This window comes from Callorhinchus milii, unplaced genomic scaffold, assembly GCF_018977255.1.
Source record: "Callorhinchus milii isolate IMCB2004 unplaced genomic scaffold, IMCB_Cmil_1.0 Scaffold10, whole genome shotgun sequence".
Taxonomy (NCBI): Eukaryota; Metazoa; Chordata; class Chondrichthyes; order Chimaeriformes; family Callorhinchidae; genus Callorhinchus; species Callorhinchus milii.
Genome location: NW_024704751.1, coordinates 9,286,782 through 9,313,728, shown reverse-complemented (window position 1 = coordinate 9,313,728; position 26,947 = coordinate 9,286,782). Strand labels below are relative to the sequence as shown.

Sequence of the window (26,947 nt, the reverse complement as noted above, 5' to 3'; positions counted from 1 at the left end):
AATTGTTCTTAAATAAAATGCTCTGGATCATTTTATCTCTTCGAGACAGTGCAAATTCCCCATGCAGGTTAAGCTGCAGCATATAAAATGTGCGTCCAAATAGTTCTTCATGGATCGGATTGCAGCAAAAAGGATTCCTATGAGACGAGTGTGTGAGTGCGTGGGTGTGTGAGTACACGGGCGTATGTGTGTGCGTGGGTGTGTGTATGTGTACGTCTGCGCAAGTGATTTAGAACCAGGCTGGCTTTGCAGTACAGTCTTTGTAGAAAAGAGCTGCAGGGAGGAAGGGCTTTGACTGTCACGTTGTATCCTAGAGGCAGTCAGCTTCACAGCGAGCTTCCCTTCTCTAAAACCTCTTATGAGAGGATCATGGCAGAAAGGAGCAAATGAGCTGAGCACATATTGTAAATATCCTTCGAAAGTGAAATTGGGGGCAAACCTGGAATTTTATAAAACACTGAAACTGTAACCCTGCGTCAGAATATCGTGAGGGACTGAAATTTAAACACAAACTCCGGTTCACCTGCTCGGGAGTTGACAAAATTACAAATGATTGATGTCTCATCACATCTCACACTGGACAATAAAATCAACCAGCGATTGACCTGAAGCCTTCACAACTGTGAGCTGTTAAGGAGAGAGTCTCCATTCTCAGACAGTGATGATTATGATTCAAATGGTACATCACAAATCATTGATGTTCCTTTTCACATTCATTTGATCTGAAGCTCAATACACTCAAATATCCACGATTGTTTGTGGGGACGCTGTTGTACGCAATTGGCTGTTGTGTTTCGCCCACAAAGTACACAGTCACTCCACTTTACAGTATATTCTGTGAAATGCTTTGAGACGTCTCAACGACATGATAAGGTGCTATATCGAGGATGCAAGGATTATAAAAATGCAAGGATAATTATTGCTGAATATTTGCCAATTTCAATGATTGAATTCAGAGGAAAAGAGGTTTTGTGATTGAGAACAATGATTCTGTTCGGTGGTCATTCCAACAGTTCAGTTTATGCTGTGTCCTGAACTTTATATTTTTACTGGAAGAGACAGCTGGCTACTTGCTGCTCTCCTCATTGATCAAAGCAGATATTCTTCAAATCCGAAGTCGAGTTGATGTGGGTTCCAAGAGCAAATGAGATCAGTGTTCGATTTGTTTGCTTTTTTGTTAAGCGCTCTGAGCTGCTACCCAGCGTGAAGAGCGCTTATACAGAAGCAAGATGTCGTTGTTATTCAGAGCTTTAATCTTCTGGGGATCTAGCTTAGTTCTGCAGCAGAGAGTGACACATCGAGGAAGCTTGAATATTACAACTTGATTTATTGTGCATTATCATTAGCAGATTCAGTCCTGTAGAGCAGATTGATGAGAGGATGTAATCTTGGGGAAAAGCAGTGCGGCATTCAATTATTGCATTGTTTACATTCATGGCTGTGTTGATGTCAAAAATCTTAATGAAGGTTTTAAATGGACCTCGATCTATGGCTCTGTATGGCAGTGCATTTGTTTTATGTGTGTCTGAGAGTCTATCTGTCTGCTTTATTTTATAGCAATAACATGAGTGAGCATGATCCAATGTAACTGATATTTCAAATGCATCTCATTTTTTTTTGCGGCTCCTTAATACATTCCTGTCTTCTGGCACAAGCCCGAGCTTCCATCACACTCTGTCTCGGTTGAGAGAATCCGGGGGAAAGGCCCAGTCAAAATAAAGTCATTGTGAATAATGTCAGTGTTTATGGCCTCCATTCCTCCGCTTGTATGACTCCCACGTGCGAGTCTCCAGATCATCTTAGGGGGTGGTCTTGCTGCGAGTGGACAGTTTTACATTGCAAGAGGAAGGCTCTTCTGGAGTGCTGAATCTCATCCTGTATGAGTGGTGCTAAAGCCACACACTAATCCCTCTTTAAAACATTTTACTTACATATTTTGTCTACCTCATTCATTCACGTGCTTTCTTGTTTGCCTCCAATCCTCTCTCTGGTCATTGGTTTTCTCTGGCCAGGTTTGGAGTTGTATTTCGTTATCAGTATTTCCCAAACGCAGGCTGCTCACCGCTTTATCTACAGGGTGGGCTGAAGTACAAATCGCTAAGAACATTGTCCTCTGACTCTCGAGCCAGTGCAAGATCACAGCACCCAGATCAACCCCACCCCCTCCAGTTAACAAACGTTTCACTTTGCTCACTTCTGTGTTGAAATTGGAGACCAAACTCTAGTTGGTTTAACGATGTGTGTGTGTGGAGCAGACTCCTTTAAAGCGTCGCTAATTGAAAAATACCTGTCACTTTACAACCTCTCCAGGTAAACCATTTGCCTACATCCCCTATCATGAGACCAGGCGAATAATGGAGCAGGAATCACAGACGCCAAGTGTGAGATCAGCATCTCCCTACAGACCGTCACCGAGGGAAGCGTGTAAGATTTCTCCGCAGGCTGAAATGATCGCACCACGTTACAGCGTTCCACCAGGTAACCAGCAAACACCACAACACCTTGTTCCTCTTGCACATCGAGGGCTACAGCACTAAATTTGCCGTATTTGTCAGGGTGTATAACAGATTCTGCGAGGGAATATCGAATGAGATACTAGAAATGGGAAGAATGAATGGAAGAAAGACCAGGAGAAGCAGGAAACAGTCATTGGACCTCCTCTATTTTAAGACTCCCAAACTGAAGTAGAAACTAACCTTTAATTTAAGGGAACCCAGTGGTATAGACCTTGCATGAAGGTTCCTCTCCGCTCAGCAGGCTCCGGCCTGCTCCACATCCCCTGCCCCCCCTTCCCGCCCCACTGAAGGTTGGGCCTTCAGCCTCTCTGCTCCCACCCTCTGGAACTCCATCCCACAGTCCCTTCGCTTTGCTCCCTTCCTTGCCTCCTTTAAGGCACGTTTCCTCTTCAACTGCGCCTTCGGTCACCCTCCTCCCTGCCCTCCACCCCCTCCCGATCCTAACCCCCAGCTCGGGTCCAAATCCTTGACTGTCCAGCGCCTTGGGACGTCCTCCTGACGAGAGAGGCGCTGTGTAGTTGTTCTTGTTATTGTTTCTGTGTGATTGTCATTGCCTTTTTGTCTTGCAGTGCTTCAGCCTGCCCCACATCAGATGATGCAGACACTACCCGAGGGAGGAAAGCTAGCAATTACCAGACCATCGAGGCCTCCCAACATTCCCTCCCCGCCGCCTCTCATCCCCTCAACCAAACCACCAATGCCCACTGAGAAACCATCCTACATTATGGGGGGACCCATGTCACAGGTAAGGATCCATCACAGGAGAGAGAGCTATTCAACATCACTCGCTGAGCTTTCTCTCACCAGCACAACATCTCCCACCTCCACAGCTCCCTCTCCCCCAGCTACTGAGACTTCATCCATGTCTTCATCACTTGCAGACTTGATTAATTGAATGCCACTACACACTGGACACCCCAACTCCTCTCTACACAAGCTGCAGACTGTGTCATCTACGTGAGCCCATCACCCCACTCCTCACTCTGTTTCACTGTCTCCCCTCGCCTCTTCCCCTCCCTTGTCACCTTGAAAAGACCCATTCACCCCACCCCCACCCACCCAAGCTCAGGTGTGGAGTGCTTTGAGACTTGCTCCTGAGTTGAAAGGCTCTGTATGAATGTATATTGTTGTTGAAGCTAATTTTATTGGCAGTGCTCCCATCGGCCACAAAATAAATCTGAGTAGTAGTCAAGATATTTTGTAAGTGTTCTTGTTCACCTTCTGCTAAATAGCTTTTAAAGCCAATCAAATATTTGAAACGGAAATATAATAATAATCCTGGCATTTTATACAGCGCCTTATCACGACTTTGAGACATCTCAAGGCGCTTCACAGGATACGCTGTAAAGTGAATTGACTGTATATTTTGTGGGCGAAACTCGGCAGCCAATTGCACACAGGGGTGTGGGGGGAAAAGCAGGGAATGGGACTGAATGGATAAGAGAGTCAGCACAGGCTCGAAAGCTGCCTCTGTGCTGAAGCATTCTGTTCTTAGTGTGCCTCGTGAGACGTGAAATACTCTTGAGAACTGAGGGAGCAAGGTCAGGGGAGGTGGGAGCGTCTGTCTGCTGGACATCTGTCGTGTTCGGTTCCTTCCTGATCACACCTCAGTGTAACAATCCCAGAGTCTGGCAGAACTTGCTTGGTGCAGAGTGAATTAACTAACTAACTCAGTGGAAAACCTCAGGTGCAGTCATATATACCAAGGTGAATTCATTTCTGTTCTACACAGGGGACGTTGGAATCCCTGACAATAAATGGCGGCTGATGCAGAATCCATAACAGTTATTTTTTCAACCAAAAAAATTCAAAGCAAAAGTATAAAGGGAGAATGGGAATAAACAAGTAGCTGAGCTTTCCAGCACAGCACTGCTCTACAATTCTGTGGGTGACAGCTGTTGTAATGTATGCAAATGCTCCCGAGTATTAAACACAGACGTGACCAGTGTTAGTTAATTAAAGACTGGTGTCTAGCAGCTCTGAATTGCAGGTGTATTGTATCAAGGGTGTGTGGGATTTTCACGTGTTCCCTTGAGGGATTTTGCTCCATTCAGTTCAACTGCTGGAGTGAATCAGACCGATATCTGCAAGGCTTTCATATTTTCAGAGCTATTCCTTTTTCTGCGAGGCCAGTGATTTGAGTGAGCACTAGCCTGTGTTATTATGGTTACATGGAACAAGGTTCAATAAAATACTCTTACTTTGGCAAACCATTTATTTAAAGATAAACTCAATCTTAAAAAAGTTTGCGAACCTCAAATGATCAATTTGATCTTGCTCTGAGTTTGACTGTCTGATTATGAGTATAGTGGTCGTATCTATAATTATAGTATCTTGTCAAGTTGCCAGATTCTAGGCTAAAAAATTAAATAATAATAATAATTTAGCCACTGAATCCACAATCTTTTGTGGGACACTGCTGTGCGCAATTGGCTGCTGCGTTTTGCCCACAAAGTATACGGTCAATTCACTTTACAGCATGTTCTATGAAGCGCTTTGAGACGTCTGGAAGACATGATAAAGTACTATATCAAATACAGGGATTATTATTATTATTTGCACCGACATGTCAATATCTTTACATTTGTTATACAGTGTACGGGAGCAACAATTTGCCAGAGTCGATTGCAGGTATGGATTCTCTAAATTACTGTGTTGAAATTCTATTGTAATCTCGTTTGATTATTTTGTGTTGAAGGTCATACCACGCATTATGACTATGAGGCAGAGTTATCGAATCAATCAGTTCATCCCAGGCATTGTTTAAGGGCCTAACACAAACTGGTGGATGCAATTATTGAGGTTGCTTTAAGGAGGAATTATTCTGTCTTCACGCAAAAGTAGTCAATTTCATTTTAGTGCCAACAGCCCAAGAAAATGATTAATTGTTGCAAAGGTACTAGTCTATACTAATATTGGGCACATACCAGCCTAACTCTTGTTTAACTCCTCTCTACCAAGTTGTAAAACCAAATGCCATTGCTTCCTGAAGCATCTTGAGAAGCAAATGGAAAATCCACGTAACATCCTTCTGGAATAGCATCTTTTCCTGGTTAGCATTGGGCACTGTTCTATTTGAATTCCTCGGGATAATATATGCAGGTCTAAGTGCCTCTTAACTGACTGAATTATTTTAGACTTCCTAAATAACAAGATTCATACAATGGTAAATTTTCAAAAGTTTAATAATAATTAATAATCCTTGCATTTGATACAGCACCTTATATCTTCAAGACGTCTCAAAGCGCTTCACAGGATACACTGTAAAGTGGATTGAATGTGTATTTTGTGGGTGAAACTGGAATCTACAGCTTATGCTTCTCCCTCACACGCTGCCTCCTGTCATATGAATGCTGTTAGACACGTAGAAAGTTATTGTGAGGATTAAAGCGCTCGGGACTGAAGCTGCGGTGAAGCTACTCAAGATTTGAGCATCTTTCTGCAACTAGATTGAGTGCAGACAATAAGTTCAGGACATTGCAGATCTGCAACCAGCATGTTGTCAAGCTAACATGTGCAGAATTCATAGAATCATTCTCCCTCCTGCATTTCAGGGAACTCCTGGCACGTACCTTCCCCCTCACAGCCAAGTAACTTACAGTCAAGAGGCTGTGAAAACTACAGTCGGCTCAATCTCTCTAGGATTGCCTCGGCAACAAGAAAATCCAAAATCAGGTGAGCTCTTCAACTTTCTAGAACATTCGGGGGCGGCCCTTTTCAGGGGGTGTTATTTAGTTTAAAACGCTGACGGTCTGGGTAAGGATTTATCCCTTTCACTGCTGCGCGCATCAGTCTGCCATTCACCTTTCGAAGCCAAGCCTCTCTCTCTCTCTCTCTCTGGCTCTCACACTTTCTCTTTCCCAGTTCACAGAAACGTGAAAGCAAATTGAGGTTATTCTCTTACTTTGGCTGTTTTCCTGTCTCTCTCATACTGTAAACCACACAGATGTACAGCATAGTGGAGTTCTACAGAAACTCCTTCAGACTGGAGTGTCCAGTTCGTAAAAATTTAGGATTGGGAACAGGCTGCCTAAGGTTGCACAGGTTATGTATTTCCCTCCTCTCTCATCGCAAACACCTCGTCTTTTGTTTTTTTTTCAAAAAAAAATCTGGATTCTATTTTTGTTTAAAATCTTTCAATCAAATCTTCGCAGACTGTACAAAGTGGCAGTCTGTACCCACTAGTCTCTGTGTACCCTGCGCTAGGTGTCTGTCTGCACCAGTTGGGTCTGTGTACACTCCACTAGTGGCTGCCTACACTGGGTTTAATAATACTGCCCACCTCAATCCTCATCGGGCCATTGTTCCTTCTTTCCACGTGAGTAAGCTTTGCCACTGAAAGAGGAAGGTGGGTAGACAGTGATTGAGGGATAAAAGGGGATGTGTGACAGTGACTCTCTGTTTAAAACAATGCAACTTGTGCTCTTCCAGTTCCGTTACAGTTCATTAAACAAGAGGAGCTGTCTCCGAAAGGCCACAATCCTCAGCCAGAGGGGTTGCTCTGCAGAGCTGGGTACGAGACAACAGTGGTCAGAGGTAAGGAAGGTGCTGCTAAACACAGATTTAGAAACTGTTTTAGCTGAAGACTCGGGTAACCCCGGTTTCTAGGAATCCACAGCAACCTGTCAGCACAAGGGCAGCAGCTGATGGAAGCTCTGTGTGGCTTTACCATTGACCAGGCTTAGATTTCAACACGTCTGCCTTTTTCTCCTGGATGAGCTCTATTTAGGGAGTCAGACCTCCTCTCCACTCCAGGCTGTTGGCCGCAGTCCCTGTAAGGGTAGAGTTTGCTGCTCATTAAAGTCTCCCTTTCTGGCCTGTGCAGCGTAGAGCGAGAACCTGACTGCATCGCTAGCCTGCCTCACATCACAGGGTACTGCCCTCTGCCTGCAGAGTTTGTGCTAACAGATAAACACATCGCCTCCGTTCCTCACCCTTCCCACAGCGCTCCTCATACATTACTGCTCTTATACCATTGCTGGGCATTCAGGTCTGCACATGTCGGAGTCAGCACACAACAAATCTCTAATTAATTAATTGATTAATTAACGCTGGCTGGTGGATCTCAATTGGTTTGTTCAGAGGCCAAAAATCCAGCCTTAAATCTGTTGTCTTAAAACTACAGAAATGTATGATTGTTTACTTAAAAAAAAATCGGTGGTAATTTGGGTGCTGTTTTGCTGAATTGGCCATAATTCTAAATCCACACCTAAATCCCATTCTAGAATTTGTTTAACCTGCTAAATCTTGAGGCCAGAACCATGTCCCAGGGTCCCTGAGTGTGCAGAATCCTGTCAGTGCACAATATTAATTGCCTCAGTTGTCAATCGACTGAATCAGCGTTTAAGAATGCTGGGTGATTTGTTAAGTGTTCCTGTAGAAAGTTGGATACATGGTTGCTATTACTGACACCAGAATTATAGCCCCATCGTCCAAAGTGCTGATATCAAACTAAGTGGTTTAATCACGTGGCTAACTAGGGGCCGTGTCCACCTTGAGTCAGCATCAGAAGGAGCTCAGAAGGACTATTATATAAAACACTCAAAGCACAGTGTATAAGGCACATTTCGCTCACAAAATACACAGTCAATTCACTTTACTGTGTACTGTGAAGCGCTTTGAGACATCTCGAAGGTGTGATGAGGCGCTGTATCAAACGCAAGGATTATAAGATAGTTTCAATTGAATTGAATCCCGACCCCTGACTGTCCAGCGCCTTGGGACATCCTCCCAACGTGATAGGCGCTCTATAAATGTAATTTGTTGTTGTTGTTGAACCATTGAAACATGCCGCTTTCTAAATCGAGCTGAGTTCCTTTTTCAATTCATACGTTTCTAACCTTTTTTTCCCCACTGTTTGGGTCATACTTGAAATACATTGATCTGTTCCATTCTCGTCTGTCGGGGGCGAGATTCTGAATCCATTACTTGCTTGTTGCAGGTCCGACAATGTCGACTATCCAGGATGGAAGTCTAGTGCGAGGGAGCCCAGCTGCCAAGGTTTCTGCTGAGCCGCCTTCATATCGAGGGTCGATTACTCAGGTGTCTACATTCATTTGCTCAGCGTCTTTCGACCGCATTCCCTCAGAGAAAGAAATCAGATCAGAAACAAGCTTTTACGCACTGAGCCCCCATCTTTCACACAGTTAATTACCCCTTGGCATAGAGTGACTTAACTGTTAGCTAACTAAATGATAATAATCCTTGCATTTGATGTAGCGCTTATCGCGTCTTTGAGATATCTCAAAGCGTTTCAAAATAATAAAGCTGTCTAGTATGAGTTGTAGATTTATCCCATGAAGCGCTTTGAGACGTCTTGCAGACGTGATAAGGCGCTATATCAAATGCAGGGATTTTTATTATTTATTATATTTAAAAGCCCTGAGGAATGACTGGATAAACCTTGAAGCTAAGTGAGGCTTCAGAGTGCCTGCAGGAAACAAGGCGATAAATCAGAGAAACAAACTGGGAATAGCAATGAGAGCTGCTTTATTTGCAGGGGACGCCAGGATTGCCTCAGCAGGGTGTTGCTGCTGACACCTTACTGAAGGGAACCATCAGTAAACTTGCCACAGAGGAACCCAACAGCTGTGAGCAACCCAGGGAGGAAGCCATGTCAAAAGGTCACGTTATCTACGAGAGCAAAAGTGGGCACATCCTGACTTACGACAGTAAGTTCACCAAGTTTTCGATTCTTAATGGTTGTCGCTCCAGTAAAAGAGTGTTTAGAATCCATGTGTTGTCTTCCTTCTCCCACCCCCCGTGTCTCTAATGAAAAGAGAAAATGCTGAAATGTTTCTCCTCTCAGGTGTAAAGAACGCCCGAGAAGGGACGAGAAGCCCTAGAACAGGCCTTGAACACCACGGGGTCAAGCGGACGTATGACATAATGGAATCGGGACTAACTCGAGGGCTTGCGTTGAGGGAATCCCCTCTGTCTGCACCTTATGAAGGTATTTACTGCTGTGTACAAGCAAAGCCGGCCTTGTAACCTGAAGGAAATCTCTGTCGTTCTTTAATTCATTAAAGGATTTTCTAATGTCAGCGCAGTTTTATCAGTTTATTCAGGTCACGGGATCTCGAATCAAGGAACCCGAGAAACAATATATAACAGAGAGCATTGCTGCCTCAAGGATTATAATGCAGTTGCAATTGAACTATTGAAATATTCTGCTTTCCCAGCTCAGGCTGCCATGTGTGAAATCTGTTGGCCACATTATTTGTTTTAGCATATTTAATCTAACCGGCAGAATTGAAGGATTTTATTCTGAAACCCAATCCACAAGCAGAATCTGCTTCAAGGTATATTCCTTGATTTTTATTATTATCATTAACCCTAGTCCTTTCACTTGAGATAGCACCTACAAATGATGAAACATCGCAAAGCACTTCTGAGTGCCTTTTGTAAAGTGTCATTTGTAGTAATAATAAGAGAATAATATAATAGAAAATATTTAATTAAAAAAATAAACATTTGTTTTCCTAATTTAGGTCTTATAAGTCGTGCTTCGGAGTCTAAGGACAGGACGGTTACATCGGGATCAATAATGCAAGGTAAGACTTGTGCTTAATAATAAACACAATAACGATAATCCTTGTACATCCCAAACCTCCCACGCTCTGATCTGTGTCCTACTCCACACATCATGTTATTTTTGCGAGATTTCAATAATAATAATCCTTGCATTTGATATAGCGCCTTATCATGTCTTCAAGACGTCTCAAAGCACTTCACAGAATATACTGTAAAGTGAATTCACTGTATACTTTGTGGGTGAAATGTGGCAGTCAATTGCGCACAATTCCCCACAAACAGTCGTGAATTGAGTGACCAAATTTTTTTTGAAGGGATAATAAACCCCCGGAAAAGCAATCCGCCAATCGACTAACAACCAGGTTTCTACTTACTGATAGATAAATAGAGGCGTGTGTGTGTGTGTGTGTGTGAGTGGAGTAAGGAAACTTGCCCAAAGTTTTGCCCTGCCTGGGTCCTTTCGCTCGCGAGGCGAGTGCTCTGACCACTGAGCTACAGGACTCCATACCATGCGAGGTTTTGCGAGATATCAATGCTGAATTGTTCATTTCAGGCACCCCTCGGACATCCAGCGAACTCTTCGAAGAAGGTCTAAAATACAGTAAGCAGATCAAGCGGGAAAGCCCGCCTCTGCGAAGCTTTGAGGGCTCCATTACCAAGGGCAAGCCTTACGAGGGAGTTACTACCATTAAAGAAATGGGACGTTCAATCCACGAGATTCCAAGACAAGAAAGCCGGAAAACCCCAGATATGGTGCAGGCTGGCCGACAAGTTCTGGAGGGATCTATATCTCAGGTAAAGCCCTCAGATCCCATTCGCGCTCTAGGTTTTTGCAAAGCTTTACGTTTTGTGTTCTGTTAATAATAATAATAATAATAATTCTTGCGTTTGATACAGCGTCTCATCACGTCTTCGAGACGTCTCAAGCGCTTCACAGGATATACAGGAGAATATTGTGCCTCCTCTAAAGTGATTGCACTCAGTTTTCATGTTAAATGTATCAGGACATCCTCCATCCCGACGTGAAAGGCGCTGCACAAATGTAATTTATCGTTCTGTCGTAGTTGTGTCGAAACGTGTGTCCAGCAATTTAAGCAACCGTAAAAACTGATTGTTTTCAGGGAACGCCAGTGAAGCATGAAAGCAGTGTGTTGAGCCAGTCCGCCATTAAACACGACGTCAAGTCACTGATCACGGCCCCCAGCAAGCACACGCACCCCATGCACCAACTCGAGATGATCTCCGAGGGCGTGAAGGTCGTGGAGCGGAAATACGAAGACGGGAAACAAGCAGAGCTGATGCGCGCCCGGCATACCTCAGTCGTCAATTCGGGAACCTCTGTTCTCAGGTCAACTATGCACGAAGCTGCCAAATCACAGCTGAGCCCAGGCATGTATGAGGATCCTAATGCCAGAAGGACTCCTGTGGGATATCCAGGCTCCATTGCCAGGGGATCACCTTTGGTCGTCACCAGACCACAAGAAGGTAACCAGATTCTGACGCGCTTGGCTGATGGTTGGGAGTATGTGGGGAGCCAGGGTAAAGCACGGTGAACACTTGTTAGAACGGTCAACAAGTAGTCACTTAACGTAAGCGACAGACATTTTCAACACAAAAGGAGGCCATTAGGACACTGCTACCTGCGTTACTAAATCTTTGTATGAAATTGTAAAGTGGATCTTGTGATATTAATCCCTTTTGTAGAAAGAAACATAGTCCCTCAATCTCTGACCTTTTGGGGGACGCCGCTGTGCATAATTGGCTGTCACCTTTCACCCCAACAATATACAGTCAATTCATTTTGCAGTATATCTTGTGAATCGCTTTGAGACGTCTCGAAGACGTGATAAGGTGCTATATCAAGCACCAATTCAAGATCCTCATCCTCACCTACAAGGCCATTCACGGCCTCGCTCCCTCCTACCTCTCCGACCTACTATCCCCCTACCTACCTGCCCGTACCCTCCGTTCCTCCGGCTCCGGTCTGCTCCACATCCCCCGCCCCAACCGTCCTACCATCGGTGGACGGGGCTTCAGCCCCTAAGCTCTGGAACTCTATCCCCCAGTGCCTTCGCCGCCTCCTCCCTTTCCTCCTTCAAGGCCGGTCTCAAGACCTTTCTCTTTGACCGAGCCTTCAGCTCCCCTCTCGACTCTCTACCCCCTCCTCGCTCCCTCCCTTCCCTCCCCTTACCCTGACCATTTCCCCCCTGCTCGGGTCCTGACCCAACTGTACAGCGCCTTGGGATGTCCTCCCGACGTGAAAGGCGCTCAATAAATGGAATCTTGTTGTTGTTGTTGTATATCAAATGCAAGGATTATTATTATTATCTAAGAGTGGTAGCACAAATAATCCGGTAAACGTCCCACCTTTCGCAGTCACCGTTTGCCTACCCCGAGCTAGCTCCAGGCTGTTCTCATTGCTTGTTGATGTCAGTTTCTTGTTGTGTGTACTTTGATTCTCTAGGTGGCATGACTTCAGGCAAATCCAGCGGCCACGAAAGGAAATCCACCCTGACCCCAACACAGAGAGAGAACATCTCGGCCAAGTCTCCAGTCTCTGGAGTTGACCAGGTTCCCACGCACAACCCTTACGAGTCTCACCACAGCCGAGGGAATCCCAGCGAGGTGTACAGAGGACACGTACCCCACCCCTTCGAACAGACGATGGCTTTTCACAGGGCTTTAGACCCGGGTGAGCACGAACGTTGGAATGTTCAATCTGTGTCCCCTCGTGCCCTCCGTTTCACCATCGGTGGCTGCACTTTCAGCCACTGCCCCCTGAAACTCTGGAGCGCTCTCCCTCTATCCCTCTGCCTCGTCCCTTCCTACCCCATCTTCAGGTCGCGCGCCCGAAGACCTTCCCCTTTGACCAGTGCAAACGATCACCTCCCCCCGGCTCGGCGTCGTGCTCCAGCCGCTGTCGAGCAGCTCTCGGGCACTCCGCTGTGTGAGGAGCTCTGGGGCAGCGTCCTATATAAATGCAAGTTGTTGTCATGGAGAAATGCGCTTTGATCGCGTATCTTGTTGTCGTCGATGTGTAATTACTACATGTTTTCAGCGCCTTGGGACGTCCTCCCGACGTGAAAGGCGCTCTATAAATGGAATCTTGTTGTTGTTTTCAAAGCGTGTGGAGACAGATAAGGCAGTGACTGTGCGGCTAAGCAATCGGCACATCCTCCACCCTGGCTAAGCTTAGGGTATTAATAGAAAAATAAGCAGACTTATGTTAATGCTCAGAGACTCTACCCCGTGTGAAATGCACTGTATAAATGCAGGTTGTTGTGCATTTCAACTGTAAATGGCTATATATATATATAATATATATATTCTGCCACCAGAAGTGTCATTTGTATTCTCCTCACAACCCTCTCACCTCAGGGTTGAGCCTAAACCTAAGGGCTGCTGTTTAATCTCACCCTGACCGCACCACACCGAAACTCCATTCAGTTTCGACCCTTCTGAGAGGTGATGTAGAACCACATTGTGCCTGATAATGCCTCACCCTGGAGCAAGCTCTGTGCAGCAGGTAATGCTCTCGGGACCCACGTCAATGACAGCGTGCTGAGACTTTCAGTTCTGCTGAAGGAGCAGAGCAACGAGGACCAGGTTCAGGGTTGTGCCAAGAGATAATTTGAAGCCAGACACTCGGGTCTGTTTCTTCACATGGCGAGTAATGAACAACAACAACTTGCATTTGTATTGTCCCCTTCACGTGGGGTAGTGACCTGGAGTACTTGGGTTAAGCTGTGGTCAAGGCCAAGACTGGACTGTTTTAAGCAGTAGTTTGGTACTATAATGGGAAGATGAGTATTCTGGAAGGATAAGATGAAACAGGCCAAAGGCTTTCTTGATCTGAACCTCTCCTGTGACCTTACGTGTTGTATTATAGGATAGGAACACTAAGAGTGTTTGTTGCTGATACAAAATGCTGGTAAACGGGTGCAGCTTCTTATGAGTCTTTCGTTGATTGTTCTCTTTCCTCAGCAACTGCAGCATATCTGTTCCCCCGGCAGCTCTCCCCTAACCCCGGCTACCCCAACCCCTACCAGCTGTACGCCATGGAGAACACACGGCAGACCATCCTGAATGACTACATCACCTCACAGCAGATGCAGGTCATCACACGGCCAACCGTTGCCAGAGGAATGTCACCGCAGGAACATTTAAGTGTCTCCTTTGCGACTGGGGCTCGTGGTGAGCTCTCTTTTTTTAAAATCCCTTCGCGCCCCGGCACCTCCCTACCTCACCGGCATGCTCACTCCCCAACCCACTACCCTCTACCTCCGCTCGACTGGCTCCAGCCTCCTGCGTGTCCCCCGTGCACCATCCACCATCGGTGGCCGCGCTTTCAGCCACTGCGCTCTGAAACTTTGGAACACTACCTCTATCCCTCCGCCTCGCCCCCTCCTTCCTGATTCTCACATCGCGCCTGAAGACCTTCCTCTTTGACCGTGCCTACGGTCACCTCCAACCCACCCCCCCCAACCCCTTCCCCCCAGCTTGGTGTCGTGCTCCACCACTGCCAAGCGCTCTGGGACGCTGTCCTGTGTGAGGAGCGCTGTGTAAGTGCATGTTGTTGTTAAATTTCAGATCAGCGGAATAAACCAATAATACTTGTGCTAAAGTCAATGCTTAAATTACAGGAATCATCGACTTGGCACAGATGCCTCACACGATTCTCGTGCCAGGTGGGACCAATACGCCTCCTATGGACAGGATTACCTACATCCCAGGCAACCAAGCCCCTTACCCTGGCAGACCATACAACCACTCCCCTATCTCACCAAGTACGTACCAATACCTTTCAGGGCAGTTTATTTATTCTCAGAGGCAAATTGCATGAATTATTTTAAAAGAAAGTTTTGATGTTAACAAGTTGTTTCGTAATCTATTTCCAAGTTAGTCTTTGTTTAACGCTGCTGTTTTTCCTTCCTTCTTTCCAGGTCACCCCGCACACATAGCTGCCTCCACAGCAAACGCAGAACGTGAGAGAGAAAGAGAGCGGGAACGGGAAAAGGAGCGGGAGAGGGAACGAGAACGGGAGAGGGAGAGGGAGCGAGAACGAGAGAGAGAACAGAGGGATCGAGAGCAAAGAGAAAGGGAGAGGAAAGCCGTGACCACTTGCGACCTCTCTTATCTAAGGCCAGGTCAGTTGAAGTCTTTGATTCAAGTAACCAGTGCACATACAGGAGAGAGAGAGAAGCATTGAGTTCAAACTAATTTACATTACCCCAGCAGTGATATTTTGAGAGTGATGGAGATAATAATAATCCTTGCATTTGATATAGCGAATTATCACATCTTCGAGACGTCTCAAAGCGCTTCACAGAATATACTGTAAAGTGAATTGACTATATTTGTGGGCAACACACGGCAGCCAATTGTGCAGAGCAGCGTCCCACAAACAGTCGTGGATTGAGGTTTTTTTTGAGGGATTATTACCCCCGGAAAAGCAATCCGCCAATCGACTAACAATCGGGTTCCTACTTATTGCTAGGTAAACAGAGGCGCGTGGAGTAAGGAAACTTACCCAATGTTAATTGATTCTCAAAATGATCGGTTAGAACGTTGGGCCCCTTTTCAATGTGTGCGCCCTGTGCTCTGGAAGTGGACACTACGTGTTAATGTCTTTCCAGATCTTGAAAGCATTATTGTTCTCTTGTGTTTTTTTCACACGCGCACACACACACAGGTCCCGAGCAAACCAGTCGGCCGAGCAGCCACGGCTACGTTCGTTCACCGTCTCCACAAGTCCGACCCCAAGAAACCATCTTACAACAAAGGCCCAGCATCTTCCAGGGAGCCAACGGCAAGAGTGTCATCACCCCGCTTGACCCATCTGCACAGTCCAGAATCATGTACGTTTACCAAGTCGTTTGTTTGTTTGGCAAAAGAACCGGGGGGGAGATGAGGAGATAATAGCTTTCAAAAGAGAATTGGATAGGTACATGAAAAGGAAAAATTTACAGGGCTATGGGGTAAGAGCGGGGGTGTGGGACCAGTTGGGTAAAGAGCGGGGGAGTGGGACTAGTTGATGGCTCTTTCAAACAGCTGGCACAGACACGATGGGCCGAATGGCCTCCTTCTGTGCTGTAAGATTCTGTGATTCTACAAAAAGCTTTTGTTTTAGAATTGTTCATTAGATACAGAGCTCCTTCTACACCAGGTGGCCTATGAGCTACATCCAGCCTACTCCTCTATTTTCTCCCATCGGGAAAAATTGAGTGGTGCGAAGTTGTTATAGAGGTGATTTAGGTTTGTTTCATTATATATTAATGGCTCTTTATGGTTGTTGTTGAGTAGGTTGTTCTATATAATCCTCAATGCACCAAATACCAGGAAAACCGATCATCTGGGATTCATTTGTGGAAACCCATAGAAATGTATAACAATCCTTGCATTTCATATCGCGCCTTTCACGTCTGGAGGATGTCTCAAAACGCTTCACTACACTTACTGTAAATGTAGTGACTGTAAATGTTGGTATTGTCTTCCCATTGCTCATACAGGCAAATACCCCAGGGAGCCCTGTCCATACCTCAGGTACTGCCGACCTCCCGCTACAACACAGCAGCGGACGCACTGGCAGCACTTGTTGACGCTGCAGCCTCAGCGCCCCTGATGGAGATGAGCAAAGGGAAGGAGAGCAAGCACGACAGCCCCAGAGCAGAAGAAATGACCGCACGCAGGGTCCCTGTTACCGAGCACCAGCAGCAGCCTCAGCACCATCAACACCATCAGCAATTACATCAGCAACTGCAGCAACAACAACAGCATCATCAACACCAACAGCAACAACAACATCATCAACAGCAGCAACAACAACATCATCAACAGCAGCAACAGCAGCAACATCATCAACAGCAGCAACATCATCAACAGCAACAACACCAACAGCAGCAACAACATCATCAACAGCAACAACACCAACAGCACCACCAACATCAACTGCACCAACAGCAGCAGCAGATGGAGCATGAGCGACGTGCAGTACAGTCTCCATATTCATCCTCCGGCCTCCCCTCTGGCAAGGCCCAGGGTCAGGCTGGCTATCCCGACAGCAGTAAGGATAAAGCTCCTCCCAAATCTCGGTACGAGGAGGAGCTTAGGACTCGAGGGAAGACCACCATAACCGCAGCCAATTTTATAGACGTCATCATCACACGACAGATCGCCTCCGATAAGGACAACCGTGAACGAGGATCGCACAGCTCCGACTCCTCCAGCAGCGGTAAGCTTAGCCTGGGTTTCACCCCCAACAAGATTCTGATCTGAGCACAGCTGGTGATCCAGTTAGTGGCAAAAATGCCACTACCACTACCACTACCTATGGACTGGTGTTCATAGGGCAAGCACTCCAGGAGGGGCAGCTTGGAAGGAAGCCTATACACATTCCCTCCCTCCTATTCATATGGGTGTACATATGCTTATGTGTACATTTATTAATTTTTTATATATTTATAAATCCAATAAGTATATAAATTAATAAAAATCCTTGAATAAGCCGAGTGAAATATCAGCTGAAACCTCATCTGATTCTTGACGCTATTCCATCGTAAAATAGCACTGTTAATGTCTACACGTAATTTGTTGTTGTTGTGAAGGCACTATTAATGTTAGTGTTGAGGAATTCCAGTGACAGTGTACGTTGTCCACATGCAGTCGGGGTGGTGGCTGTTGTGTGAATTTTTAACCTTGTATCAGGATGTGGAGGTTTCACAAACTGAGTCGAGGTGAGATTTGTACCGGCTTCAGTCGTGAGCAGAAAAGCCCTGCTGCTGACTTGGGAGTTGATGATAGTCGCTTTAGAGGCATCGAGGACGGTCGCTCAGAGCAGCCACTCTGTGCTAACGGAGTTCAGCTCGAGATGAAAGGATAGAGACTGTAGCTGAACACGTCTCTTCAGATGGTAGTGTTCATGCACACTGTAATGTAAGAGAATTGGTGGCAAAGCAGAACACATAGGCACAGGAGGAGGCCATTCAGCCCCTCGAGCCTGTTCCGCCATTCTATAAGATCATGGCTGATCTGTACCTCAACTCCAATTAGAGATGTAGAAATAGCTGTCAAGGTATCTAGCCCTTAATCTGCTTTTCTCTTGGTTACCTCTCATTGCTGTGACGTGCTTGGTGTAGATGGCATTGATTTTATCATCACTTTCTTTCTCTCAGTGTCCTCCCATCGCTACGACATACCAGGGGCAGATGCGATTGAGGTCATCAGTCCTGCAAACTCGCCTGTGCAGTCACAGGAGAAGGGGGAATCGTTTCAGCAGGAGCTGCTCAAATCTTCCCACCCAGAGAGTGAGTTTGCCTTCCTACAATCCGTCAAGCTATCTGTTGTCAGAGTGTGTTGTACGGTCCTTAATTATTATTAATAATAAGTATTATAATAATAATCTTTACATTTGATACAGCGCCTTATCACGTCTTTGATATGTCACAAAGCGCTTCACAGGATATACTATAAAGTGTAGTGACTATATATTTTGTAGGCGAAACTTGGCAGCCAATAGTACATTAGGTAGAGGTGACTTGTTGTTGACTGTGTGTCTCTCTCTCTCTCTGTTTCGCAGGTGAGCCCAACCCTCGAAACTTCGAGGGGCCTGTGAGTCGCTACAGGCTGATGCAGAAATCTCCGTCTCCTCAGCAGCCGCCATCGTCACAGCCGGACAGTGTCTACTCTGTGGTGTCTAACCCTCAAGTTTCTAAAACGCACAAGCTGATCACCCTCGCTGATCACATACACGTAAGTGCAGTCTCCAGAGGGTTGGTGCCAATAGCAACCGAATGAGTCGTGATTGGAACTGAATAGGCATCCTGCTTACCTCATACCAGAACGTATCAGCCGCAGGTTGGCCAGAGCCGAGGCTTTTCTTATTCCCTTGAGTAACCGATTTCTACGGGAAGATTTACACGATAACTCTTTCCTTTTAGCACATTATCACCCAAGACTTTGCCCGAAACCAGTCCACCAGCCAGCAATCCCAGCAAGCGCCCGTGTCCACATTCCAGTCATCGGTGGCCTCGAATCGAGGGAAGATGTCTAGCCATTACAGCCCGGAGCCACAGCCCACACACATTCCCCACCATCAGAGACCCACCTCCAGGGTCTCTCCTGAGAACCCTGCAGAGAAGGGCAGAGGAAGGTAAGCGGTTTTGCCTTAAAGGGAGTTATTAAACCCTGACCTCGTAATCCATGAAGCACTGAGCGTAATAATGCCATGAGATGGCTGCTGCTTTAACCATTGGTGTTACGGTGTCGGCGAGGGTAGGTATTTAAATAAGTAACTGTATTAAGCACCGCTAACTAAGCCAGGCTGACACCTGCCGATGAGACGCAGCCTATTGTGTTATTACAAGGTTTCCCTGTATAATCTGGTAAAGGTTAATTGATGCCGCTTTGTGTTACACAGAGCCAGGTCTGTACATTTTGATTTATCCTCAAGTCAGACTGGTGTCTTGAGCGATAAGTGCCCCAGTTTGCACAAACCCAACTCGTTTTTTGAAACTTCTCGAAGACGTGATAAGGCGCTATGTCAAATGCAAGAATTATTTTGTTTATCACACACAGGCCTGGGAAGTCCCCAGAACGAAGCCATGTCTCTTCAGAACCGTACGAACCCATCTCGCCACCCCAGGTCCCAGCCCCTCTGGAGAAGCAGGAGAGTGTGGTCCAGCCTCCCCAGCGAAGGGACCCAGAGCCAACCGAACAGAGGTACGTGTGTGAACAGAGAGCGACTGTCCTGACTGTCCAATCCTTCCTTCACAAGTCGCACCGGGAAACTGCATAAAATGTAGCTTTGCTGCCGTCTCTCACCCTGCTTTAAAGCGAGAGATGTGAGGATTATAATATAATCCTTGCATTTGATATTGCGCCTTATCAAGTCATTGAGACGTCTCAACGGGCGTCACAGAATATACTGTAAAGTGTAGTGACTACAAAAACAACAACTTGGATTTATATAGTGCCCTCTACGCCGGACGGCGTCTCAGAGCGTTTCACAGTAACGGATCCCGGTGCCGAACCAGGGGGAGGGGGAGGGGGGTGGGGGTGAAGGTGACCAAAGGCGCGGTTGAAAAGAAAGGTCTTCAGCAGAGACCTGAAAATGGGAAGAGAGGGAGCGAGACGAAGGGAGTGAGGAAGGGAGTTCCAGAGCCTCGGGCATAGTGGCTGAAGGCACGGCCGCCGAGGGTGGAGCGGAGGACTCGGGGGACAAAGAGGAGGCCAGACCCGGAGGAACGAAGGCAGCTGTGTATTTTGTGGGCGAAACAGTCTAGTCCTGGCAGCTGCTGCCTCTCGGTTGCACGCCGCAGATTATTTAATTGGACAAAGCAGTCGCACTGCACTTGCTAATTCATTCCTTTGGGGGTTCGGGTCGAGATAACTTACATATTGTAAACATTCATACAACCCTGTGATTTTGATCGTTCTCCGATCGTGCCACGCTTTGTTTCACTGTTTCAGTCGATTTGACCACAGCATTGTCCTCTTGTCTCTCTCACCTTAACCCTTCCAAAGGCTGCCCCCAAGTAATGATTGGCTCCCGATGCCTTTGCTCGTCCGGAGAGGTCGGGCACCAGAATCTGCTGCAAGGTACTGACCTCTGATCCACCCGGTGTGACTAACCGCTAAATAATAATAATAATAATAATAATAATCCGGTCCGGTCGGTGTCGGGGGAGAGAAAGCAGTGTACTGGCTGTAGTAACCCGTTACCGACACCAGACGTCGCTGTTCTCCTTACATTGGAACATTGGAAGCCTTCGGTGACCAGACTGGGAATCCGCAGTTGTCCCGAGTGACTGAGTGCGCAGTGTTACGGCAGGAGGTTTGCAGCTGTTCAGAGTCAGGTCTGAGACCAGCGCGTATCTGTACAGGGCAAATATTCAGCTCGCAGATTTGGAGGGAACTCGGTCGGGGTGGGGGGCTTCTGTAAGCAGGTTTGGCATCGATAGCGAATGCTCTGCTCGAAAAGACAAAACGTTTGTCGTTTGCATTTGAAAATAAAAGACGACCACTTGGTTTTCGTTTTTCAGTCGGTTTTTTCGGGCACACAGAACCCCATCACCGTGCCTTAGAGTATCCAAACTAAACTCCTGAGAGGTCCCCGAAACGCACGGAAATTTCCTTACGTATTTTGTTAACTAAAAGTGTCAGAATTCAGTGAGTGCTCACCCCCGGCCCCTGGATCCCACTCCATTGCGTTTTACTGTCTTCTCTGTTTGCAGGAATGACTCGCGCTCGCCGGGGAATGTAGGCTACCTGCCTGCGTTCTTCACCAAGCTCGAAAACACCTCACCAATGGTCAAGTCCAAAAAACAGGAGATATTTCGCAAGTTGAATTCCTCTGGTGGTGGAGATTCTGAAATCGGTAAGTGTGTGTGGTGTGTACACCGACATGAAGGCGCTATACAAACATAATCTTCTTGTTGTACGTGTTTGTGTATGGACCCTTTTCCTGGTGTCTCTGATAAATGTAAACACTTGAATTCTTTCTTGTTTATTTACTTCCACATACACACATATATATACACATACACACACACACATATATATATCTATATATATATATACACACACACATAAACATACACACCGGGTCCAGGTTGTATAAACCCAGCTGTAGTCAAGACAGTGGTGTGTTTTGTGTGGGTCAAAAATGTTAGGTCACTAGGCAGTGATGGATGGGGGTTGGGGGCTGGTCAAGAATTAGGTTAATATGAGTGCACGATTCCGCTGGAAGCTTTGTAACCAGTGTGGGAATAACTGCTTGGAAAATGGGATACGAGATGTAATGCAAAGTATAGGGTTAGTATAAAAGCTTCAGTTTGGTCTCGTCCTTTGAACACCGAAGGTATAAAAGGCTTTAAAGGAAAAAGAATCCAGAATTTTTCACGAAGGAGACCATCTTAAATTCATAGACTGAGAGTCCAAATCAAACATACGTGATATCAAAAAGATGGGCGTTTTAAAGTTACAAACACTCAGTGTGAAAGCTTATTATTGATGCTTGACTTACAGCAAATGAAATATTCATCTCAGTATTTAATCAGGGATGTGGTTCTAGATTTCAAGTGTTCAGGTACAAGGGGAAGTATTGACATTTTATTTTTCCCGTTCTAAGCATGTTGGGTGTAGCCGAGGTTTCCATGTAGCCTTTGAGATTTCCCAACGTGACACGGGTCAAAGCCTCAAAAACAATAACTAAAGCATACAGTCATCTTAACGTCAGTATTGTACTGCTAGCACACTGTAATGAATGTTCTCTCCTTTTAGCTAATGCTCAGCCTGGGACAGAGATCTTCAACTTACCAGCGGTCACAACATCAGGTAACTTACATCGGTTTAGAAACCGTATGAAATACAAACTTTACAATGGTCTGTGAATTGACTGTATTTTGTGGGCGAAACGCGACAGCCAATTGTGCACAGCTGTGTCCCGCAAACAGTCGTGGATTGTGTGACCAAATTAATATGGTGGGATTATTACCCTCGGGATTATTAAACCATGGTTATAAGGTGATGCTTTTAAGGGGAAGGAGAAGGGAATCTACTTTCATGTAACACTTACGCACACATTTAGTTGTGTGTGAGGACCGTGTAGGTCTGTACTGCATGTGAATGCATGTGTGTGCTGTGCTTCTGTACGGTGAGCATGTTTGTATCAGCTAATCTCAACTGCCATGGCTAAGATTGCTCTCTATTGTGCTACCTACATACCAGTAAGGTGTTTGTATAGTCACTGTATCTCCCACACAAATAGATGACACACATGCTCACACACTCTCTCACTCTCACTGTCGCACATTCGGCAGATTAAAGTACTATGTGCGTCTTGTGCAGCAACAACAAATTTCACCTTGTTAAAATCCAATTCTTTCTCTTTTGCACCCTAGGTGTGGTTTCGTACAAAAAAGGTGCGTCTTATTTAGTAATAATCTAGCCTCAGTTTTCAGAGAAACCTGATCATATCTATACTTTCTGAACTAGCTTTATTCCAGCCTAGAGATAATATAGCTTTGTAATTTTCCAGTGTGCTTTTATAAGAGTCAAACGACATCAAGTCAGTGTGTTACCTGCTGGATCACTGACTGAGGCCTGCCTAATAAAGATATGTTTGTCACTAAACACCCACAAAAAGCCTTTCCCAGCCATTACTATCTGACCTGTTTTAGGAGAGCAATTGAAATGAATACAAGCAGAAATGTCATAGTCACATTGTCAACGTGCTATTCGCTGCTTTGGCTTCAAGGTGGTCTCTTCTAGAGCAGAATAGTTCCAGCTTTTGTTTGGACCGTGTCTCCTGAAGCACCCAAATAAAACCTTTGGGAATCTGGAATTTAAAATCAAAACATAGTGGTTCCAATACAATACAAAATGACATTTGTATCACATCTTTCATGTCGGGAGGACGTTCCAGGTCAGGGATTTGGACCCGAGCTGGGGGTTGGGATCGGGGAGGGTGGTTATTGGGTGATTGTGTGCTGTGTTACCAGGAGGGAGGGAGTTTATTATTTAATACCTTATTCATGACACAACAGCTTGTTGCTAACTGAGTTCAGTGCTGCTATATTTCTGCCATAGTGTCCAGATTGTACTGACCAGCTGTGACCCACACAGACTGACTGCACTAGATGCACTAGCAGTAGAAGCTGAGGTTTATTATTCTGCCATTAACTAATGGTGCCATTGCCCAGCTACTTAAAGACCCCTGTCAGCTGTTCCCGCAGTGTGTGGAGCAGGGACACTGTGTGTAAACAGCCTCTCCAGCAGCAGCGACTAATCCAGAGATTACCCGAGATTTAAAGTGAAATGGGTCCATTTCACAGGCCTAAACATCTGTCTTTTAATTTGTAGACAAATTGCCTTCACTGAGAGTCAGTTTATTGAAGATGCGTCAAAAGCCAGCGCTGCCCATGCATAATCACAAGGGTTGTGTGTTGGTTAAAGTTTGCAGCTTGCAAAAATATGACTCTGCCTGTCTCTCTCTCTTTCTCTCTGCAACCCTCACATTCTCCCATCTCCTTCTTGTTTTACTCCTCTTATTCTCTCTCCCTCCCCTCCCCCCACCATTATTTTCTTCCATCTCCCAGGCAGTGTCAGCTCTAGGAGTCATTCCTTTGCAGATCCCGCCAGTAACCTGGGTCTGGAAGACATTATTAGGAAAGCCTTAATGGGGAAATACGATGACAAAGGAGAAGACCGGCAAGTGGTTCTGCCCCATCCCGTCAACACAACACAGGGCAACATCAATACAATCATCACAGTGTCGAGTGACTCACGGACAGAAGAGGCCAATCCATCACCTCCTTCAGGTTGGTAATGTCTTTATAATATAATAATAATCCTTGCATTTGATGAGGCGCCTGATCACATCTTCGAGACGTCTCAAAGGTCTTCCCAGAATATACTGTAAAGTGAATTGACGGTTTATTTTGTGGGTGAAGCCAGACGTTTGCTTTTTCTCTACCAGACTATGAGCAGCTGTTATATTTATTACGCTACATTAGTGTTAAATTCCAAACTGCTGTACGACTTGGAGATGCAATTGCAAATGAACTGACCTGCCTTCTCCCCCTGTCATGTTGTGTAGGTTCAACACCGTTTCCCTACAACCCCCTCACGATGCGCATGATGAATGTGCCGCCGACGTCCATCGCCTGCACCCCACAGACCATCAGCCAGGTCAGCGCACACCCCCCAACAAGGACATGGGATCGTGAGCCAGCGCCCTTGCTCTCCTCCCAGTACGAGACGCTGTCGGACAGTGATGACTGAGCTCTGATAGCAGCGCCGCGGCTGGGATTTTCAGTAGTGTTTCAAGGCCTGTCGTACAGACGAGAGACTCTCTCTTCGAGAGCCCAGGCTACCGGATGATGAAGTAAAAAAAACAAAATGAGGGTTTGTTTGCGGACACGAATGTGAGAAGGCTTCCCTGTCTTCAAAGGAGCAGATACCCACTGGGGGAGGAAAAGGAGGAGGAGAAGTGGCTGTTGCAGACACACACACACTCACACACGCCAGAAGCGTTCGAAATGAAAGACATTTTACGTTCATCTGTTTGTATAAAAAAAACCTTAATGTCTTTAAATCATTCTTCTGTAAATAGAGAGTACTTTTGCAGTGTTTTTGCCCTCTCCGCCCCACCCCCCTACCTCCCCCATTGTATCATGCTACCAATCCGATGTAACTTTACGTTTTTAAAAAGGAACCGAAACTGTGCATCGTCCGTAAGCGTATAAATCCACGAATGGCAGACACACGAGCACTCTCGACGCTCACTGCTGCCCGAGTGAACCTGTTCCAGACCCGTTGTAAATTGAGTTGCATTTTGTCTTGAATTATTTAGCAGCACTGCTAAGATATTAATGCATGGGTGTATTATGATTCATTTTAAAACGATATTCGGAGAGGTTTCCTGACCTCGCTGCGCACACCGACCGGTAAAGATATGTGTTGAAAGTGAAGGTTTTTATATTTCCACTTGACGTTTTGTTTCTCCTTTTAGTTGTTTTAAAACGTCCTCTTTTTGTCCCATTCTCACACACTCTCGCACCCCCACCACCACCCACCGCCACCAAAAAAAAAAGTTGAAATCCCGACTAGCCCAAGAAATGTAAAGCAAATTAATTACGATACTTCTATAAGTTCTCCATTTGTTCCTGCTATGAGGCCCCGAGACTGAGGGTGAACGAAGCGGGTAAGTAAGTGGCCGTTTGATGTAAGAGGATAGACTGACGCCTCACCCTGTCCACAGAAATCTCGTAGATCACTGTAGTCAATGGTTGTAAGGGAAGGGGAGGGGAGTCCGTGTTTGTGAAGCCTAGTTCTGCTGCAACATCACATTCCAGAGCATTGTAATTCCTTTGAAAAATAAGGCTTCTGTTCTCTAGGAAGACATTGCACAAAATTGGGGCTTGCCACAGTGTTAGAGCAACGCAGTTATAGCTGAAGGGATGACGAGTTGCATTCTTTTCCCTCCCAGGACGTGTCAAGTCACAAAAGTCCAAACGTTGTTGCCCACCTTAGGGTTTACTGGTCACACCAGAGAAATTGCGCACACACTCGGTAACTAACTCTTTGAGTGCTGAAAGGGTTTTTGGCAGCTGTGAAAATGCATGTTTTTTTTTTGTTTTTCCGTCACGTGATTTGCAAAAGGAATTCTGTACCTTTTTATTTTGACTGTTTTAACCGCAGAATTTCAGACTCGGGACAAATCCTCGGATCCTTTCTCAAGTTCAACAGGAGTGGAATCAAACACGCTCGTGAAATCGTGTTCATGTTCCTTCCTTTGTTCAGATCTACCTTGAAGCACTCAAAAGTTAACCGTGTCACTCGATTTGGGTCAAATTCTTATTTTAAGTGTATTTTGAGTGAATAACGTCACACTGTATCAGTTTGTTGTAACTGCATTTCAGGATTGAAGTTGGTATCCCCCTTTCTGTTAGCCTGTTGAGGCTAATTTATCTTTTAATAGCTCGGCATTCCAGAACCTAGTCCATGTTCATGTAAATGTTTCTTGACCTAAAAATAAAGATGCAATCGGATTTCAGTCTTTTTAATGCTTCATCCTTCTCCTGTGCTTTGTTTATTTCAAAGCCTTTTGTGTTTTGTGCGCTTTGTTAAATTTTCCACATTCGTCCACAGTGTGTAGGTGAGGAGCCTTTGAGTGTGTTTCACAGCAATGTCCCACGAATAACTGGGAATGGAATGTCGAGCGATTATGTGAAGGACTGTTGACCAGGACACCGGGAGAAACTTCTCTCATCGCAGGACCTTATCACGGGCTGTGCCACCGTCGAGCTCTCTGGGATGCTGGAGCTGCCCTTGGGTGAGGGACACTCTGTAAATGCAAGTTGTATCTTGTAAAAGCCACTTGAATAATAATAATAATA

The 26,947-nt window shown here is 45.8% G+C and overlaps 1 protein-coding gene across 1 annotated transcript in view; it reads left to right on the top strand.

Annotated features, from left to right (window-relative positions):
- ncor1 (nuclear receptor corepressor 1) overlaps positions 1-26,599 on the top strand; it is an 84,901-nt gene extending 58,302 nt beyond the window's left edge. Inside the window, exons 23-49 of the mRNA XM_007896473.2 lie at positions 2,311-2,478; positions 3,086-3,261; positions 6,071-6,191; positions 6,948-7,052; positions 8,458-8,558; positions 9,016-9,187; positions 9,325-9,468; positions 10,007-10,069; positions 10,603-10,844; positions 11,171-11,534; positions 12,514-12,741; positions 14,034-14,243; positions 14,693-14,836; positions 14,993-15,196; positions 15,742-15,907; positions 16,559-16,745; positions 16,983-17,280; positions 18,221-18,352; positions 18,625-18,797; positions 18,986-19,197; positions 19,623-19,766; positions 20,571-20,645; positions 21,281-21,423; positions 22,329-22,382; positions 22,949-22,969; positions 24,146-24,367; positions 24,646-26,599. Coding sequence (XP_007894664.2) covers positions 2,311-2,478; positions 3,086-3,261; positions 6,071-6,191; positions 6,948-7,052; positions 8,458-8,558; positions 9,016-9,187; positions 9,325-9,468; positions 10,007-10,069; positions 10,603-10,844; positions 11,171-11,534; positions 12,514-12,741; positions 14,034-14,243; positions 14,693-14,836; positions 14,993-15,196; positions 15,742-15,907; positions 16,559-16,745; positions 16,983-17,280; positions 18,221-18,352; positions 18,625-18,797; positions 18,986-19,197; positions 19,623-19,766; positions 20,571-20,645; positions 21,281-21,423; positions 22,329-22,382; positions 22,949-22,969; positions 24,146-24,367; positions 24,646-24,830 — 4,454 coding nt within the window. The 3' untranslated portion in view covers positions 24,831-26,599. The remainder of the gene's footprint in view (positions 1-2,310; positions 2,479-3,085; positions 3,262-6,070; positions 6,192-6,947; positions 7,053-8,457; positions 8,559-9,015; positions 9,188-9,324; positions 9,469-10,006; positions 10,070-10,602; positions 10,845-11,170; positions 11,535-12,513; positions 12,742-14,033; positions 14,244-14,692; positions 14,837-14,992; positions 15,197-15,741; positions 15,908-16,558; positions 16,746-16,982; positions 17,281-18,220; positions 18,353-18,624; positions 18,798-18,985; positions 19,198-19,622; positions 19,767-20,570; positions 20,646-21,280; positions 21,424-22,328; positions 22,383-22,948; positions 22,970-24,145; positions 24,368-24,645) is intronic.
- The last annotated feature ends 348 nt before the right edge of the window (positions 26,600-26,947 follow it).